At 40.1% G+C, this 18,010-nt stretch overlaps 1 protein-coding gene and 1 long non-coding RNA gene across 3 annotated transcripts in view; one reads left to right on the forward strand and one right to left on the reverse strand.

The window, feature by feature from the left end:
* WASL (WASP like actin nucleation promoting factor) overlaps positions 1 to 10,615 on the forward strand; it is a 51,197-nt gene extending 40,582 nt beyond the window's left edge. Inside the window, exons 7-12 of one of the 2 annotated variants that reach the window (XM_065632300.1) lie at positions 765 to 807; positions 1,220 to 1,373; positions 2,185 to 2,202; positions 4,710 to 5,230; positions 6,399 to 6,507; positions 7,922 to 10,615. In XM_065632300.1, the coding sequence (XP_065488372.1) occupies positions 765 to 807; positions 1,220 to 1,373; positions 2,185 to 2,202; positions 4,710 to 5,230; positions 6,399 to 6,507; positions 7,922 to 7,983 (907 nt within the window). In that variant the 3' untranslated portion in view covers positions 7,984 to 10,615. The remainder of the gene's footprint in view (positions 1 to 764; positions 808 to 1,219; positions 1,374 to 2,184; positions 2,203 to 4,709; positions 5,231 to 6,398; positions 6,508 to 7,921) is intronic. The other variant, XM_065632309.1, reaches the window with a different exon arrangement.
* Positions 7,511 to 17,200, reverse strand: LOC135987424 (uncharacterized). The gene is made up of 3 exons (XR_010606008.1): positions 16,091 to 17,200; positions 13,120 to 13,244; positions 7,511 to 7,620 (listed from the first exon to the last, which is right to left on the reverse strand). It is a non-coding gene; the product is annotated as an uncharacterized LOC135987424 (long non-coding RNA).
* Between the last annotated feature and the right edge of the window lie 810 nt (positions 17,201 to 18,010).

Below are 18,010 nucleotides of genomic sequence, written 5' to 3' on the forward strand. Positions count from 1 at the left end.
CCTAGACTGTGTTGGCTACTAATGGTTCACCTGGTATTTTTAAAACTCTGAATTGGACTTCCAGAAGACTGCATTGTGTTTCTAGAACTGGTCATTGGCAAAAAGAAACCCAAAACATGCAGTTTTGGTGACACGATGGTTCTGTCTCCTAGAGGCAACAGTAGTTGCATGAAGTAGCTTGGTGGGGGCTCAAACTCTTTGCCTTTTTAGCTGATTTATAGCATCACATAAAATAATACTTGAGTAGCCATGTGAAATGGCTACTAGAAGCCTAGGAAGATGGCAACTGAAAACAGTCCTGACTTTCCTTTGAAAGAAGGGAGTGAACGGGAGAACGGCGATGAGAGAACAAACAGTGGTGGTGGGAGGAGGTTTTCCAGCTGCATGACGCTCAAGGCTTTGGCAGTAGCTTGAAGTCCAGTTACTATATAAAGGCCAAACTCCTTCCCTGATCTCCATACAGTCCTTCCATCACCATCCATGTGCACTACAGGGTGACAGGGAGCCTTCATGTTTTGCCATGGACCATAACCTAAGGGGGAAAAATAACTTCTCCACTTGGTCTTTTTGACAACAAGTGGGAGTAAAGAAAGTTTTTTACTATTCTATTCTCAAGTGGGGCATGGAGAAGTAAGAATTGCTTAGTGTGTTATAAGCCTGGAGGTAGAAGCTGGAAGTAATCTCTAGTTATCTTGGTGTCTTGTTATTTTAGTTAACAAGGTCCTTTTTATGCTGATTAAATGGACTTTTCTGCTTTTTTTTAGACACATTGGACATGTTGGTTGGGATCCAAACACGGGTTTTGATGTAAGTAATTTTATAAGTTATTCAAGATACTGAATAATTAAAAGTTTTAGAGGTTTTTTAATTTAACTCGTGAAGATTTGCATTAAATAAACTTAACTGTACATCAAAATAATTATAAATTGTGATTTTATAATATAATTCAAACCTAGAGAGGTGTTGGAGTAGAGGAAATAGGAGAGATCCAGGATTGAGGGGAAAACATGCAAAACTTGAGTTTTTGTGAAAGGTACTTCTCTCTCCTAAAATAGTCCTTTGTGACTGAAGATTCAACCCAGAGATGTGTCCTTGGCTTTGCTGTTCCTTTTAACTACACAGTTTGTGTGTGTTTGGTTTTTTTTTCTCCCAAAACAAATGATATTTTAAAAAATTCTTTTATTTCAAGCTACTTAAAGCTAATGTATCTGACTTGTAGGTGAACAACTTGGACCCAGAACTGAAAAACCTGTTTGATATGTGTGGAATTTCAGAGGCTCAACTGAAAGACAAAGAAACTTCAAAGGTCATATACGATTTCATTGAAAAAACAGGAGGTGTGGAAGCCGTTAAAAATGAACTGCGCAGACAAGGTGGGGTTCCTTTTATTTCCATGTAAAAGTTAGCAGGGCGTTTTTAGCCTTAAGGATTAGAGTAGAAGCTGTTGATGATGAGCAATTTTTTATTCTAGTCTCTGAACTTCTTGTTACTGCAGTTGCATTGGATTTCACAATGTTTCTGTATACCATACAGAATGTGAAATGTTCATGCATGACCCACGAGAGCTCCCTAGCGACTAAGGATCTTATGTATGTCAGTTAATTTACTGTAACAGTCTGACTATAAAGCTATGCAGTATCTTCCATATAGATTTTTTCAGACTGTTTATTTTGCATATTTATTTTATAATCTCAACCTTATAAATAAATTAAAATCTTAGAAGCAATATTGCTGTTTTCAGTTACAGTAGTAGCATGTCTGACAGGTGTATGTGTGGTGCCCGTTTACCCTGGCAGCACTGTGTAATGAACCTTGCAACAGCTAGAGGCCTGCAAATTTTATACGAATACTTAAAAACAAGAAGAAACCTCTTTTCTAATTTAAAGTGAAAAGTACTAGTTTTGAGCAGGCTTCTGCTGCAAGGAAATTGTCAAATAAGCCATTTCCTGCCCAACCTTGAAATGTGATCTCAGCTGATGCATTACCTAGTGGAATATAGCAAGTAGGTCTGAAAATTACAGTGCCAATGTCAAACTTTCAAAAAATTTGTTTAGAATACTTTGTAAGAGGAATAGGATATAAATGCCATTGAAATTATAGCAGTTTGAAACTAGTGAGTAATTGTTGGAGTGACTGAAGAGATACAGATTCAGGGTAGAATGACTTGTTACATTTGTTCCTCAGGTCCCCCCCGGTGGAGCGGTATGTATGTGAGCTGGTGTCTAAGCATATGCTTCAAAGTATTCATGCTGCTGTGTGATTTCTTTCCTAGAAGAGAAAACCTAGTCCACATCTGTTTTACTGCAATAATAAAAAATATGGTCAAACTTCTTAGTTAAATTGCAAGCAAAATTTCAGTTATCAATTTTTTCATCAGTAAGAAATCTGTCAGTCTTAACTCTATTTAAATGCTTGCAGAGTTGTTGATCCCTGACTGCTGACCATAAAATTGGATTGAGAAGACTTGTCTTGGAGTCTTATGACTAGTTTAAAATACTTTAAAAATGCCTATCTTTTATTACGTATGTGTTAACTTCAAGTTACAGCCACTTGCATGTATGCAATTGAAAGAAAAGCTGCCTCATCTTTAACATGCATGATAAAAATCTACCTCTGTGCTTTTTGATAGGGGTAGATAAAATATTCCTGTATTTCAGTGGGTTTATCTGCAATTATGTTATTTGATGTGTTGGCTTGATTGCTGTTTGAAGTGTTCTTTCTCAACTGAAACATGTTTTCCTGGGTTTTATTGCAAGAATTTCTGTGCTTATGTATTCACACTGCTAGGATGCTGACTAGAGAGTTGCAGACACATTGTTCTGCTCAGATAGAACTTACTTTCTTGTTTTTCCTGCTCTTTCCCTAGTTTTGGTACTGCTGGTTGTTTTTTGGTTTGTCGTGGGGTTTGTTTGGTTGTTTGTTTTTTAGTGACAGTACCACCAGTAAAAGATTTTACATACTTTTTTGTTAATAGCCATGTTCAGCTTAATGTGCATTTATTAAAAAAAAAACCCCACACACACCAAAAAAACAACAAACAAACAAAAAACAAACAAAACAAAAAACCCCACAACAAAACAACGAAGTTATTTTCTTGTTTTGCTTGTACCATCTGTTTGGGGAGGGAGAAAGGATGAGGTGATGGTACTCCCTCTGTATTCCTCCTCCCCCATTTCACTCCAGCTGAGTGCAGACAAGCCTTATAAAAACTCCTGAACTATTGCCACAGATTGGCTGTGGCATACCTCTCTATATACCATGCAAATAAAACCTTTCCCCACATGAAAACTGAAACCTTATGTTCAAAATCTACAGCTTCTGGAGCATGACCATGTTATGTATCTTTTCAGTAATACAGAAGAGCTGTCGGTAGTGCGTGCAGAGTGAGTTATATTTGAAAATGCTGGCCTCCAATGGCCAAAAGGGAAACTACAGTCTTGTCAGCCAAAAAGTGATGGGTGGTGGGTTGTTTTTTTTTTTTTAAATCAGCAACAGTGGCAGTATGTCTCTTGCGAAATATATGAAGTTTGAGAGGAGATTCTCCCATGTCGTTCTTTTGAAGGGATGGAAAAAAAAACCAGAACAGTTTCTGGAACTTAAGAACATAACACATAATTTTAGGAGGGAGCAGGGAAGGAGGTACTGAGGCACTAGTGTCTCCTACTTCCTCAAAATCCTTTTTTTCAGGATGTCTCTTCTCTGTTCCAGTGCAGACAGACTGCTTTCTCAGTATGTAATAGGAAGGAGATAATAGGAAAGAGGTAAAGAAGTATCTTCTGGAGTGTAATACAATTTTCATTATCAAAGCGCATGAAATCAAATGTGATTTTTCTCAGTTGTGTGACAGCACCAAGATTATTAAGTAGTTAACGTGCAGCAACTGCACAACTTAAAGTAGCATAAGCCATTAGATGCTTAATGGCAGAGGAAATGAAACGGTACTATTTAAAATGCCATTAGCAGAGCAGGTCCATTTCAAGGCCACTTCGTATAGAAATGATCCTGTGCATTGAGGTAGCCCTGAAGTGGTTTCCTTTCTACAGTCTCTTCCCTTCCATAAAGGTATTGTTGGAACTAATTTTCTGTAAAAGGGACTAAGAGTCAGTTTATGCTGCATCGTAATGCTTTGGTAAGGTTTTTTATTACTAGAAGATGATGCTTCAGAAATATTTGCCTGTATAATTCCCTAATAAAATAATGGATAGATTATACAGTGGTAATTCTGTATTTTACTTCAAGTGTATTTTCTAAAACCTCTTTTCTCTTGCCTTCTGTCCTAGCTCAACAAAAGTTTAGGGGATTTTTTTTGGAATTTTTCTGCATTTTGTCTTGAGAAATTAAAACACATTACTTAAGATACACTTGGATTATGTAGAAAATTACTACCATAGGACAAAACCAAAATTAATGACCAAGCTTGCTTTGTGACTTTTAATTGTCTTTTTATGCATTGCACTTGCTCCCTGCAGTGTTGGTTCTGTTACAAAATACACAGCAGACTTGGGGGCTATATTCGGTTTGATTTGCGTTCCTAGAAGCATAGCTTATATTTAGCTATATTCAACTTAATTCAGAACTGGTAACATTTGCGCAGGCACAGAGATCCTTGCAAAAGGCAAGGCGAAGCCTCTTTTCTTTTTCTGCGAGTCTTTGAAAGGCTTACGGGTATTGAGTAGTACGTAATTGTAAATTGTTTTTTTTCATTTCAGCCCCGCCTCCACCACCACCATGCAGAGGAGGACCCCCTCCACCTCCACCACCACCTCCCCACAGCTCGGGGCCCCCTCCTCCCCCTGCCAGGGGCCGAGGGGCACCGCCACCTCCTCCTTCCAGAGCTCCCACAGCAGCACCTCCACCCCCACCTCCATCTCGCCCTGGTGCCGCGGTGCCCCCACCTCCTCCCAACAGGATGTACCCTCCACCGCCACCAGTGCACTCGTCATCTGCACCATCTGGCCCTCCTCCACCGCCACCACCACCAGCAAGTGGATCATCTGTTCCTCCACCACCTCCTCCTCCTCCACCCCCTCCTGGTCCTCCTCCACCACCAGGCCTTCCTTCAGAGGTTGATCACCAGCTTCCAGTTCCTGCAGGAAACAAAGCAGCACTCTTGGATCAAATCAGAGAAGGAGCTCAGTTAAAGAAAGTAGAACAGAACAGTCGACCAGTGTCCTGCTCAGGAAGAGATGCACTGTTAGACCAGATACGACAGGGTATTCAGCTGAAATCTGTGAGTAAAAGCTGGTTCTCATCTGTGTCCCCTTGGGACTTGGAAATGGCTGCAGTATTGCAGTGTGAACAGTAACTTGCGGCTCAGTTTTGGGCTGGATCATAACTTTTAGAGTTTTTGAAGGGATGCTTGAAACGGTAGTACTGAGAAAATGCCTAGGACACATATTTGCTATAGATGAGAACTGGTGCATGAAATTATCCTTGTTTCAACTCACTTCTCACTTTTCAGTAAAGCTTTAAGCATTAATCCTACAATGATGATACCACAGTATCGTGGCTGTAAAGAATTTTTGCAAGAACTATGAAAGATTGCTGGTTTCCTGAATACTGTAGTAAAATCGTCTGAACAACTGCAGGGGATAAGTTCAGCAGTAATGGTAGTGGAAGGCAAACACTATATTATTATTTAGTAGTAGTAGTAGTAGTATTTTTCTCCATCTTAAAATGGAGCTGTGCTCTGCAAATATTGAGGCTTGTAAGAAGGTGTCTGCCTGTGTCTGGAAAAGTGCCACCCATGAGGGATGCTTCTGCTGTTCCTGCTGCAGCTCAGGCTATTACCATTACTATTTCTTCTTGATGTCACTGAATATCTTCTAAATAATTTTGCCTATAGTTGGTTTTTTTTGTTTGTTTGGGTTTTTTTTGTTGTTTGGGGTTTTTTTGCTACTCTGCACTTGAAGCTTCTGGTATTAGAAGTGTGAGGACATGTTAATATTTATTTGCCATTACAGATGTGCACTATCAAAGTCTATTACTTTCAGAAGGGATTATCAGCCCAAAACAGACCTGGTTAACAAACCCAAACAGGAAAAATTATTTTGTATATATACCAAGAATAGAATAAATAATGATTATGCAGCCACACAAGTCATGCCTGCACAACCATATTAAGAAGCTTTCCTTTAGCTGAGCGCTCACTTCATGATAGTCAGAGCTAAAATATTTAATCTTGAGTATGGACTAACTACAGTTGTGTTATGGCAAAAGAAAAGGGGTTGACTTTTTTATAAATAAAAACTTAGCTTGAGCTAAAGAAACAAACTGCAGTTTTTTTCTTCCCTCTGGCTGAAAATAAACTCATTAATCTTATAAGGAAGCTTGTCTTCAAAATACACAGGTTGTGTTTTGCCAATCTCATTTATTTCTAATGTATCCTTTTTTTCAAGGTATCCGATGGTCAGGAGAGTGCACCACCTACACCTGCACCCACCTCAGGAATTGTGGGTGCATTAATGGAAGTTATGCAGAAAAGGAGCAAAGCCATTCATTCTTCAGGTGAGTCTGGTGGAACTCTTCTGACTGCCCGGTGTCAGGTTTTCAAGAGTTAACACTTCTATTCAACATAAAATATTGTTGGAAAAAAGCATGGATTTTGGCGTATAGACCCATACAAAATGATCTAGGCATTTAGAGTCTAGGCAGACCCCTAGCGATAGACTGAATGGCTGGTTCACACTACTTTGAATTACTGGTGTATAGTAGTTTGCAGTAATACTGAATTAAAAATTACTAATCAAGGTTTATATCCTTATAAAGATTTTTTTTTTAACTGCCTTATTTTTAGCCACTAGATCTGTGATGAAATAAGTTGTCAAAATATTTTGGAAGGAAGGTTTTTAATGCTTTTTTTGTTCCTAGAAGCCAAAGCTCTTGCAAAGATTCATGCTCTTAAAACTGTGGCTTCCAGCGTGCTTTGGATGCCACCTGCTGGATAATAACCAGATAACTAAAGTTACTTGACTAGTCCTGTACGAGTACTGAATCAACGTTTCACACTTCAGTGCTTGGAAAAAATAAGGTTGTAAGAGGATTTGCGTTTCTCAAATACCAGCTTGTAATTAAAGCAGTTAGAAGCTGCAGCGCAGCTGTTTGGTTACATCTCTTCTGTTTAGGCTTTGATATATTTTTGTTCCAGAGCTTGCCTCCATACCAAAACTCACTTGCAGTCTGCAGACCATTTGACTAAGTGCAATATAGTTTGTTGATTTGCTGCCCTGTGTAGTGATTTCCAATTTTGGTACTTTACATAAATTGAATACCAGAAGGGTGCTGAATACAGCATTTTCGCAGAGAAGGAAATGCTCTTGCCTAACAAATAAGTAGTTTAATTTTAACAGGCTACAATTTTTAAATTAAGATACATATAAAAATAGTGGAAGGCTGAAAAAGGTTAACAACAAGCATTAGTGTTGATGTGCATTACACAGCTCAGAATATTCCAGTAACCACAATGGACTTCAGCTCCTTTTTTTTTTTTTTTTAATCTGCTTGTACAGTAAACAGAATTCTTGTTATGTAGTAAAGCTGGAGAAGTAGTTCTTACATTTCAGAAATCTGTCCTTGAAGTTTAAAACCCGATCTGGAACAAGCTGGCCACTCTGACATTCTCTAAGAAAGAGTAATAAGTAGTAAGTGTTAAATGAGAACTTCTGATTCTTTTTCTCATAACAGAAAACAAGGCACCTGAGGAAAGGAATGAGAATGGAAAAAAATTAGATTTGACTTTCAGCCAGTATCAATCTAAACTAAATGTCATGTCTAAGAGTCTTAAAATAGAGTATTCCTAAATGTATTGTCGTGTCCTCCTTGAATTGATTGTGCTGTTTTCAGAAAGTTGCGGGAGAAATCAGTAACACTTTTGCCGTGTTAGTTGGGTGCATGCAAGTGACTTGCTTTTTTTGTCTTACAGATGAAGATGAGGATGAAGAGGATGAAGAAGACTTTGAGGATGATGATGAATGGGATGATTGATCATATATTATTATATATATATATTTTTTAAGGTGAATGATATACTAAACACTACTTTCTGTCTATGGAATCTGTAAAATTATCATGTAAATGTTCTATCAATTTGCTGTATATTTTTGTTGCCTTTTGCTTTTTTATTAATCTGTGCAATACCTCATTTAATCTGTAAAGGTTTGTCATAATCCTCTACAAAGCTACTCCCTGTTAATGTGTGCAAGTTTACACCTGGATGATCATGTACATGTGAATACTTTCCATTCCATCAATAAGGGAGTTTAAATGTAATATGCGAGACTGACAAAAACCTTAATGTAATTTAGTTATAATGCAAGAAGGAAAACACTATTTTCATACCCTACTTTTTCTGTATCTAAATTTTCTTATTAAAACCTAGTATAGCAGTATGTTCTTTAAGTGATGCAGCTCTTAGTTTATTTAGCCCCTTCATTTCAAATGCAATGCTACGTGAATGTTCCAGCTGGTTTATACTATTGCATGGTTTCAAATACATCACAACGTTGCAGTTCAAATCTTAGCAGTATGCTTTGCATAGTACAAAATCATGACAGAAATGCACAGCTAGTTGTGAAGAGCTGTAGCTCTACTGACTGCTATTGAACAGCAGTAGTAATTAAATCCTTCCATTAGGGAGCTCTCTATCTGAAGTTAAACAGGGTGGCTTTACTTTGTAATAGCGGCAAAGGCATCTTTGATGCAGATAAGTTGTCTTTCTTCCTTCCCAGCTCTTACTTGCAGAATGAAGAAGTGTAAATTACTGGGGGCTATGCTGGAGGCTGCAAATTGCTACAGTTTGATTTATTTTTAAAATCAATTTTATGTGGTTTTCAGGCTGAAGGGCTGCGTTTAATGCTTGCTTCAATAATGTTTAATTACTTTTTTAAATTTGTAGGACATTGGTGTACTAATAAAGTAAACATAAGTGGTATTACTTTGCAGTCTTTGCGTTATGGTACACAAGAAATGCTGAAACGCCAGTCCTACATCCATAAAGTTGGAAAGCCATTAACTCAGAATATACACTTTGAATAAGTACTGAACTTTATGCAATGTTCTGTCTTCATGTGTTGGCTTTAAGACTAAGGGTTGTGATGAAGATCAAGAACCCGATTCACAAGAATACTATTTGAATAAGTGGATGGCAAATGGGATTCTCATTTCACAGCTTGCGCATTTATATAAATTGTACTTTGTAGTGCAGTAAACATTGGCATATCTGCCTATTACAAAATAGTAATCTATGCTATGTGGGTATTCAATATCTGCAGCATTAATTACTGTACTTACTGTAACTTTCAGGTAGAAAATCTTTTAAAAAACCACATTATCTGACACAGAATGTTTAGTTAAGTCGGTCATATTTGGAGTGTAGTTAATGCATAGTGTCCTGGGTCTTTGACTGTAGTCAAGCTATCAAACTAAATTTAAGTTATCGGAGTTGTATTGACTGAAACCCAGTGTTGACCTGATCTTGACAGGCTGGACCTGCATGATGCGGCTTGGATTTCTAACCCAGTTATAACCTAGTCTTTAGTGAATTAATTTAGTCATATGAGAAGAAAGTTGCTGAAAAGTAGTGGGGGAGGTAAGGTTGTAGTTAAATTATTCAGAGGATGCTAACTTCCTTCCAAGACTAATTTAAGCACATTACTTGAGGAAAAAAATTTCCAAGTGGTTTCGTTGTCTTGCAGTAACTTTTACCTTGCCCTCTGCTGCTGGAAACACTTCTGCTCGCTTTGCTGCTGGAATGGCTTGAGCGTTGGATCAAGTGCAAGGGCAGCCTGGGGTAGCTAATGGCAGTGGAGTTAAGAACTTGTGTATAGGGAAAATATTTGTATGGCTTTCATATAACTTCTGGCACTGCTTCCTTATTTTTTAATTGCATATAGAGCATTTTAAAATTAAGCAGATGAGGCCTAGCGGTTTTCCTAACAAGCTACTTACTAGGTATGTTTAGCTGTTATGTTCCCAGAATTGGAATTTCTGTAATATAGTTAATAATTATAGCATCACAGCTCAGAATTCAAAATTCTGTTCCAGGTTTTAGAAGCTCTGAAGTTACCTTATTGAATAAAACTTTGATTTGTAGATACTGGCCAAAGAAAGCTTTTGGGTTTTCTATTTCTTTTACTTCATACAAATAGTACATTCACGTTCTGTGGTGTCCAGGTTAATATTTACTTTAAAGTAGTGTTTGTACCTGATAAAATTCAGGCATAATGACTGCAATGGCAGTTAAGTTAGTCAGAACTGCATGCTTCAGCACTCCGCCACATGCACTATGAGCAGAAGATAGCAGCGTTTCATGATACTGGTGCATTGTTGCTAAACATTGTAATGAAGGCCTCTCTTATATATTCTGGTTAAATGACTGTCCAGATAGCCTTAGCAATTAACAAACTAGCACGAGGCTTTTGTATCTCAACACTCTATGTGCATAGACAATATCAGGTAGCCACTTGTACGTATGAAATCCGTAAGAACTTCTCAATCATTCAGTTTTCCATTTATCGAACTGAAATTTTTAGTATGTGAATTTTTGAAATGTACAGTGAATAGGATGTTGCACTGGTGGCAATTCATCATGGAGCATAATAAAATTAATTTGACCCAACTAGTGTAAAACTGTGTGGTTTTTAAGTGCTAATTGTGGCACAGCTTTTCAAATAGATCTGCATATTGGTTGCACTCTTTAAAAGTAACGTTGGTCGCGTAGCCAAGTTCACAAAGCCGTCAAATCGCAGTAGTTTTCATGTCTCTGGAAAGTTGGATTGTGCTGCTGAATAAACACAATGAGTAAGAATGTGACACCCCGTCCTCTGGCAGATGTCACAGCTGCTCAGCAGCTCCTCTGGAAACAGCTACTGCTGCAGGCAGCGCGGTGATCCAAACAGCTCAAGGTCAGACAAACACGGCTTCGCTCTTCAGCGCTCCTGCAGGAGGAGTCCTGAATAGTTAACTCTTGTTGATGAAGGCTGTAACCTAGGAGGTTTTTACAGATGCAAATATTTGTCTTGCATGTTGTAATGTTTGAGCTCTGGACACTTCAGATGTCCGCTTTCCTCCTCTAAAGCAGCTGAAGAGTCCAGCATTTCAAATTTGTATCTGGTGTACACTTTCTTTTGGATTTTAGTGTTCCTGTGATTATTAGGCCTTAAGTTCAAGGCAAGTTGCAACTGTTACTTGCAGGGTGTGCTGAGGTATGTAATTATTTCCTGTCCACTTAGCAGAAGCCTGACACATGCTTTTGAAAGCAGGCTTGTCTGTCTTTATCTAACAACGATTGCTTTCTCAAGTAAGATGCATGTAAAATGGAAAAAGCAGGAGAGAGCCTCTTATTTTTAAGGCTGTTACCAATCCATTGCAACAGCCTTTATCTAATCACTAGAGGAATTCCTAGTCTAATTAAAGTTCCTGAAGCTCAAGTACAGTGATAAGCAGCGTTATTTATAGAAAAGTGAAAATGGTTTAGGGAAGCTTAGAAGATACTAAAGCTCTATCTCTCAAAGGACCAGTGTTATCCTCTGGCACTGCCGTGGGGGCTCCTGTTGCTATGGATTTGTTTACTGCCTGGAGTCTTCTTGTGGGCGAGGAGAAGGAAAGGGCAGGGTAGTATGAACTAGAATGTGAGCTGTGGAGGTTTGATGCCCTTGTTTAAGCCTGACACTCCTCTCTAAGGTAGCATTCGAAAGTTTGAGGATGTTTATACAGTTGTGGAGGAGACTTTTTCTTTCTAATCGCTGAGCCGCTATGGCATGTCTGCTATTTTCTGCTTGAAAAAATAAACCATTGGTGGTTTGAAATCACAGACTGGAAATTCATGCAGGTACATGTTGAGAAGTAGAATCATTGCATCAATATCAAAATATTAAGTTGTTTTCTGACAGATTTTATTTCGTGCTGAATTTTACAGTATTTGTGGAGTAACCTGCTAAAATGAGCTAGAGTAGTAATTTATCAGCTATTCAAATTTTTCTCTAGCATAGTTTTGTGTAACAACTCCAGGAGTTACCCATCTGGAAACAGCTTAATACCCACTTGGAATTATGAAGCTTGATATTTACATTTATTGTGTTTTTATCTATTAGTACTGACAATCATACTCAAAAGGCCTTTTTGCTAGTGCTCTAAAGAGTTTTTGGAGTCTCTTTGGAGTGAAATTCTTGAGCTGTTACTTCATGTGTGGTTTTTTCCCTCCCTGAAGCTTAATCATCTTTTCTGAATTTTGTTACTCAAGCAGTGTGAAATTTAAACTTGTTACTTGAGGATCAGATTAGGGGTGCAAGGTTTTCTGAGGGAAAAAAATCTTCAGAGAATCTTTAAAATACAGAACAAGTTTGGAAACAGCCATCACTGGCATTATATTTTTGTATGTGCCAGCCAGGGGACACAATACGATCCGGAGTTTAAAGCTTTAGAAATATGATAATGCTTGTGTCATATATCAGACACAAAGTATTTGCTTAAATGACATTGGCAGGCATGCAAAATCAACAATCAGCTCTTCTGGATGTTGATACCAAAAAACAGGCAACTGCCAGAGCAGCCGAGCTGGATCTGGAAGCCTTTGTCGGTAGATGGGGCTTTCCCTGATGCCCGGGATACGGGGTGCACAGACTGACAAGCTGCTGAGAAACCTGCATCTCCATCCATTGTAGGGTTTTTTGTTTGGTTTTGTGTGTTTAGTTGGGTTGTTTTGGTTTGGTTTGGTTTTGTTGGATGGGGTTTTTTTGTTCGGTTGTTTGGTTTTTTGGTAGATGCTACTATAGCATTTTTCTGGTTAAAACAGTCTTTTGGACCAAGGGAAGAACTGATCCTCAGCGTGTAGTCCTTTCTCAGGGTTATGACTCTTCAACTGTTAGCAGAGAACGTGTCTTTATATTTAAATTCAAAATGAAATGGAAAAAGCAGTCTAGACCCAGTTAACTTAAAACATGGTTTCTGTGGTTAGCCTCCTGAAGGTAATGTGTGTAAGCATGAAGAGCAAGTGGCTAGTGCAGAAATCTGCTAGGTAGTATTAGTAGCATTCTCTTTCCAGGTCCCACATCAAGAATTAAAAGTTTTCACCAGTAATAGCTTTAGCACCTAATCCTTAAAGGATACATTACTGCAACTTACCTGCTGTCCCCAAGACAGGTAAGAGGAAGAGCTCTGGAGAACGGGTGAGCCCCACTGCTGTCAGTTGTGTTAAACAGTGCTCAGGCCTGTGGTTTATGTTTTAGACCATGTCAATGGTGGGTTATCTGGAACAAAAACAAATAGAAAACTCCTTGTATCAAAGTTGGTGCCAAGAGCACGACAGGGAAGGTGCAGACCATGGTACTGGGGGGTTTGTTTTTGAAGTGGGGATGCTGCTGCTGAGTTTTCAGCATCCCACCTGGCTTCTGTCTTGAGTTCTGTGCTGCCCTTTTCATTTGTGAGTCAGTGCAATTTTGGATGAAAAGCACAGCGGGATGGTACCCAGACCTTTTAGTTTATTCACCATGTCTACAATTTGCCAGACAGAAATAATACTTCTTTAGAAGTATTTCTAGATGACTTTTTCAAAACTTCTGTCTGAATGGTATACTGTGGTTTGGAGAGGGAAATACTGATTTTCTTGGCAGGAGGTCTCCCCGCAGACTCTGTGTTCTTAGAAAAGCATTTGAATATAGCACATTACATTGCTAATGTGCTCCTCAGCCAGGCAACCTGTCACATGTGCATTACTCTTATGGAGAAAGTAGTTATTAAAAACCTACTGCATACTCCTTATGAATTACCCTGATTCTAATGCAAGCTATCAGATAAAGCAGAATTCTTCTCAGACCAGGAAAAAGGAAAGTTACCAACAAAATTTAAGACCTTGGCCAGCAAGATGCCTGGTGAGAGGGCACAGCCCAAATAGGGGTTTTTAGTGGCCAAAATTGAGACAAGTACATACCAAGAGTGTTCAGAGACCTTAAAACACCCTGATTTTAAGTCTGCAGAAGGGCCAAAAGAGTGCGGTATAGCAAGATGAAAGAAAAACTGTATGAAATCATTCTGCAATGTTTAAAGGATCCTTTTTAGGCAAGTGGTTGAGTCACCATCCCTATAGGTATTTATAATGTGTAGAATCATAAAATCATGTTGGTTGTAAGAGATGGTCAGGATCGAGTCCAACCATAACCTAACCTAACTCTAGCACTAAACCATGTCCCTAAGAATCTCGTCTAAATGCCTTTTAAACATCTCCAGGGATGGTGACTCCACCACCTCCCTGGGCAGCCTGTTCCAATGCCTGACAACCCTTTCGGTGAAGAATTTTTTCCGAATATCCAATCTAAACCTCTCCTGGTGCAACTTGAGGCCATTTCCTCTTGTCCTGTCACTTGCTACTTGGGAGAAGAGACCAACACCCACCTAGCTACAATGTCCTTTCAAGTAGTTGTAGAGACTGGTAAGTTCCCCCCTCAGCCTCCATTTCTCTTTCTAAACAGCCCCAGATCCCTCAGCTGCTCCTCATCAGACTTGTGCTTCAGACCCCTCACCAACCCCTCACCCTCCTCTGCACTCTCCCTAGTACCTCAATGTCATTATGATGAGGGACCCAAAACCAAACACAGTATTCAAGGTGGGGCCTCACCAGTGCCGCGTGCAGGGGGCAATCACTTCTCTAGTCCTGCTGGCCACACTATTCCTGATACAAGCCAGGATGCTCTTGGCCTTTTTGGCCACCTGGGCACACTGCTGGCTCATGTTCAGCCGGCTGTCAATCAACACGCCAGGTCTTTTTCCACCAGGCAGCTTTCCAGCCACTCTTCCCTGAGCCTGTAGCGCTGCCTGGGGTTGTTGTGACCCAAGTGCGGGACCTGGCACTTGGCCTTGGTAAAACCCGTACAATTGGCCTCAGCCCAATGATCCAGCTGGTCCGAATCCCTCTGTATGGCCATCCTGCCCTCCAGCAGGTCAACACTCCCACCCAATTTGGTGTTATCTGCAAACTTACTAAAGGTGCACTCAGTTCCCTCATCCAGATCATTGATTAAACAGAACTGGCCCCAATACTGAGCCCTGGGGAACACCACTCATGACTGGCCACCAACTGGATTTGGCTCTGTTCACCACAACTCTTTGGGCCCAGCCATCCAGCCAGTTCTTTATCCATCGCAGAGTCTACCCATCCAGGCCATGAGCTGCCAGCTTCCCCAGGAGAATGCTGTGGGATACAGTGTCAAAGGCTTTACTGAAGTCTAAGTACACAACGTCCACAGCCTTTCCCTCAACTACTAGTCGAGTCACCTTGTCGAAGAAGGTATAGGTGTAGTGCTTAGAGACATGGTTTACCGGTGGACTTGGCCGTGCTGGGTAATAGTTGGACTTGATGATCTTAAAGGTCTTTTCAACCTAAATGGTTCTATAACACCCTCCATGCATAATTTTCAGTGAACAATTGAATTGTCAGAGACAGAGAGGTCTCCAAGAAACACATGTGCAAATGTAGCTCTTCACATCTGACCTCCTGTTTTATTACTGTGAAAACTGGCTGTTTGGCCCAATGGAGTTCATGAGCAATTGCATTGAGTATCACTTATTTTATATACATATATACACATATAAAACTGTTAGTAATGATTGTTTGTTATTACGATTATTATGGCTTGTTAAACTGTTCTTAACCCATGAGTTTCTCCCTTCATTTTCTATTCTCTCCCCCATCCCATGTGGGGAGGGTGAGTGAGTGGCTACCACGGTCCTAGTTGCAGGCTGGGATTAAACCACAAGAATGTAGACATCCACTGGGCAGGTAGGTATCCATACTTCAGACACTTAGATGTAGGTGTCTTATCTGAAACCAGTTCTCATGCCAGCTTGCCTTGTGCCTCAGTTGTCCATCTACGTAATGGTGGGAACAGCATATCAAAAGTAATGCACATAAATACATATAGACCGTGACACTGCAGTCCAGACATGATACTTAAAATACTCTTAAATGCCATTTTACTTGTTAAAATTTTGTTATCTCAATTCTCAGAACAAAAACATTAAGACTTCTTTATTTCTACTAGGCCTGGTTTTCAGAACCAGCGGCCATTTTTAAGCTCTCAGAAAGAAAAACAAAACCCACCTGAATCACGTCTGTAAACCAGAGTTAATCCGAGCAGTTCAGTTTTCTGTGCATGCAAATATTGGGTCATACTCTAGTGTTGCCTTAGACTGTGCTTTTGAATTTAATATCTCCTGTGTGACCAGAACACTGGAAACCCAGCCACATCATGCAGTTCCTCATGGATTTAGTTTTAATAAACTGAAAAAAGTTTTAATAAACTATCCGAAAGACACGAGTTTTGAGACTTATAGAGCCGTTGCTAATCTCGCGGTTCACAAGCCAGGTTTGCAGCACACCCTCTCACCCATCAGGAGCTCTTCACTGTGACTGACGGTGTCAGCAGCTTAGCTGATCCTGAACAGGGAGTCCTGGCCAGGGCAGTCACCCGAGCCCAGCGCGGGATTCCTGCGGGCAGCGCTTGTACGAGCGGCAGCAGCGACGTACGGCCCTATCGTATGGCCGCCCAGCTCTGCCCGTTTAACGTACCAGACTTCCCTGCTGATTGACCATGAACCGTCACACGTTTCTCCCTGAAGATGTAAAGAACATGCGTTTCAGGGGCGCAAATCATTACAAGATCACAGGAACTGGTGCCTCTTCTGAATCCCTGCAGGTGTGCAAGCCCAAGGGGTGCAGCAGTGCGGCTGCCACACTGTCAGAAAGCTCAGGAGCCTTGGAAGATTGTACATAGAGGAGGCATTCTGTTTATGGCTTGGATTTACTGCTGCTCTGTCAGGGCTGGCTGCTGCTGGTTTCATCTTACTGCCTCGTCTGTGTCTGTCATCTCGGTTTGAAAGGGGCCATCCTGCGTCCATCAGGGTGCACATTAAAGCTCTGACTTTATTTGAGGAAAGGCAGCCAATAGCTTTGAAGTGTGTGATAATATTTTTGCTGCGGGATCACAGTCACGCTCTGTAACCCCCAGCCTCTCGGATCATCATGGGACATGGGGAGGAATTGTTGGCTGGACACAGATGAAGTCAGATTGATTTATTTTCCTCTGTTAAATTTCTTTTTTTTACTATTTGCACTTGATAAATACTGCAGCCACAGGATTAAAATGTGTCACCTATTTCAGCTGAACAATGTGATCCATGCTTACTTAAAACTGTTGGACTTGCCATATAATTTAAGATCCCAACTAAGATTTTATTAATTTTTCTGCATAATTTTCGGTGAACAGCTGCACTGTCAACTTAGAGACAGAGAGGTCTTCCAAGAAACACGTGTGCAAATGTAGCTCTTTAAATCTGACCTCCTGTTTTGTTGCTGTGAAGACAGTTGGATTCTAATTCAGCAACATCTATTTTGCAGCATTAAAGAAGGAAAAAAAAGAAGCAAAACCTTTGTCTTTCGTGTTGCTAACTGGACTGAAACCAGCAAAATGTTTCTGCTCAGGGCAACTACTGAAGGTCCTGCTAAATGGCAGCTCGTAGACATACTAACCCCAAAGTTTTTTCATTCAGTTTAAATATTGGTTGTTGTCTTCATGTGTATGCCAGTGTTTTGTTCAGGACCTCTCAGCGTTTCCCGACCATTAACCAGGTTGGACTGTAAGAGGTTCTGTAAAGGGTTCAGGCAATGAGATGTTACTGCTCAAGTTGCAAATGGGGAAGGCTCATTGCACCAAGGCTTTTGCAGAAGTTCATGATAAAGGCACATGTTCTACTAGTGTCTCCTTATTTCCAGCAGTATTACATTTATTTTAACCAGTCATGAAAGCTTTCCACCAAGCTGCATTTAGAACTACTAAACTGGATTGAAGTCACGGTATGGACTCAATCAGTCACGCTGTTGGGATGTTATGGAAATTGGCAGGTTGGGAGTTCTACAACAGCAAACGCGGGGTACAGCACTGCTTAACTGCCAATAGTCTCCGTCTCGGAGAAGAATAGTGTCTACTTGTTGTGATACTTCAACCACACGAGTGCTGAGGAA

The sequence above is a fragment of the Caloenas nicobarica genome, chromosome 1 (genome assembly GCF_036013445.1).
Source record: "Caloenas nicobarica isolate bCalNic1 chromosome 1, bCalNic1.hap1, whole genome shotgun sequence".
NCBI lineage: Eukaryota > Metazoa > Chordata > Aves > Columbiformes > Columbidae > Caloenas > Caloenas nicobarica.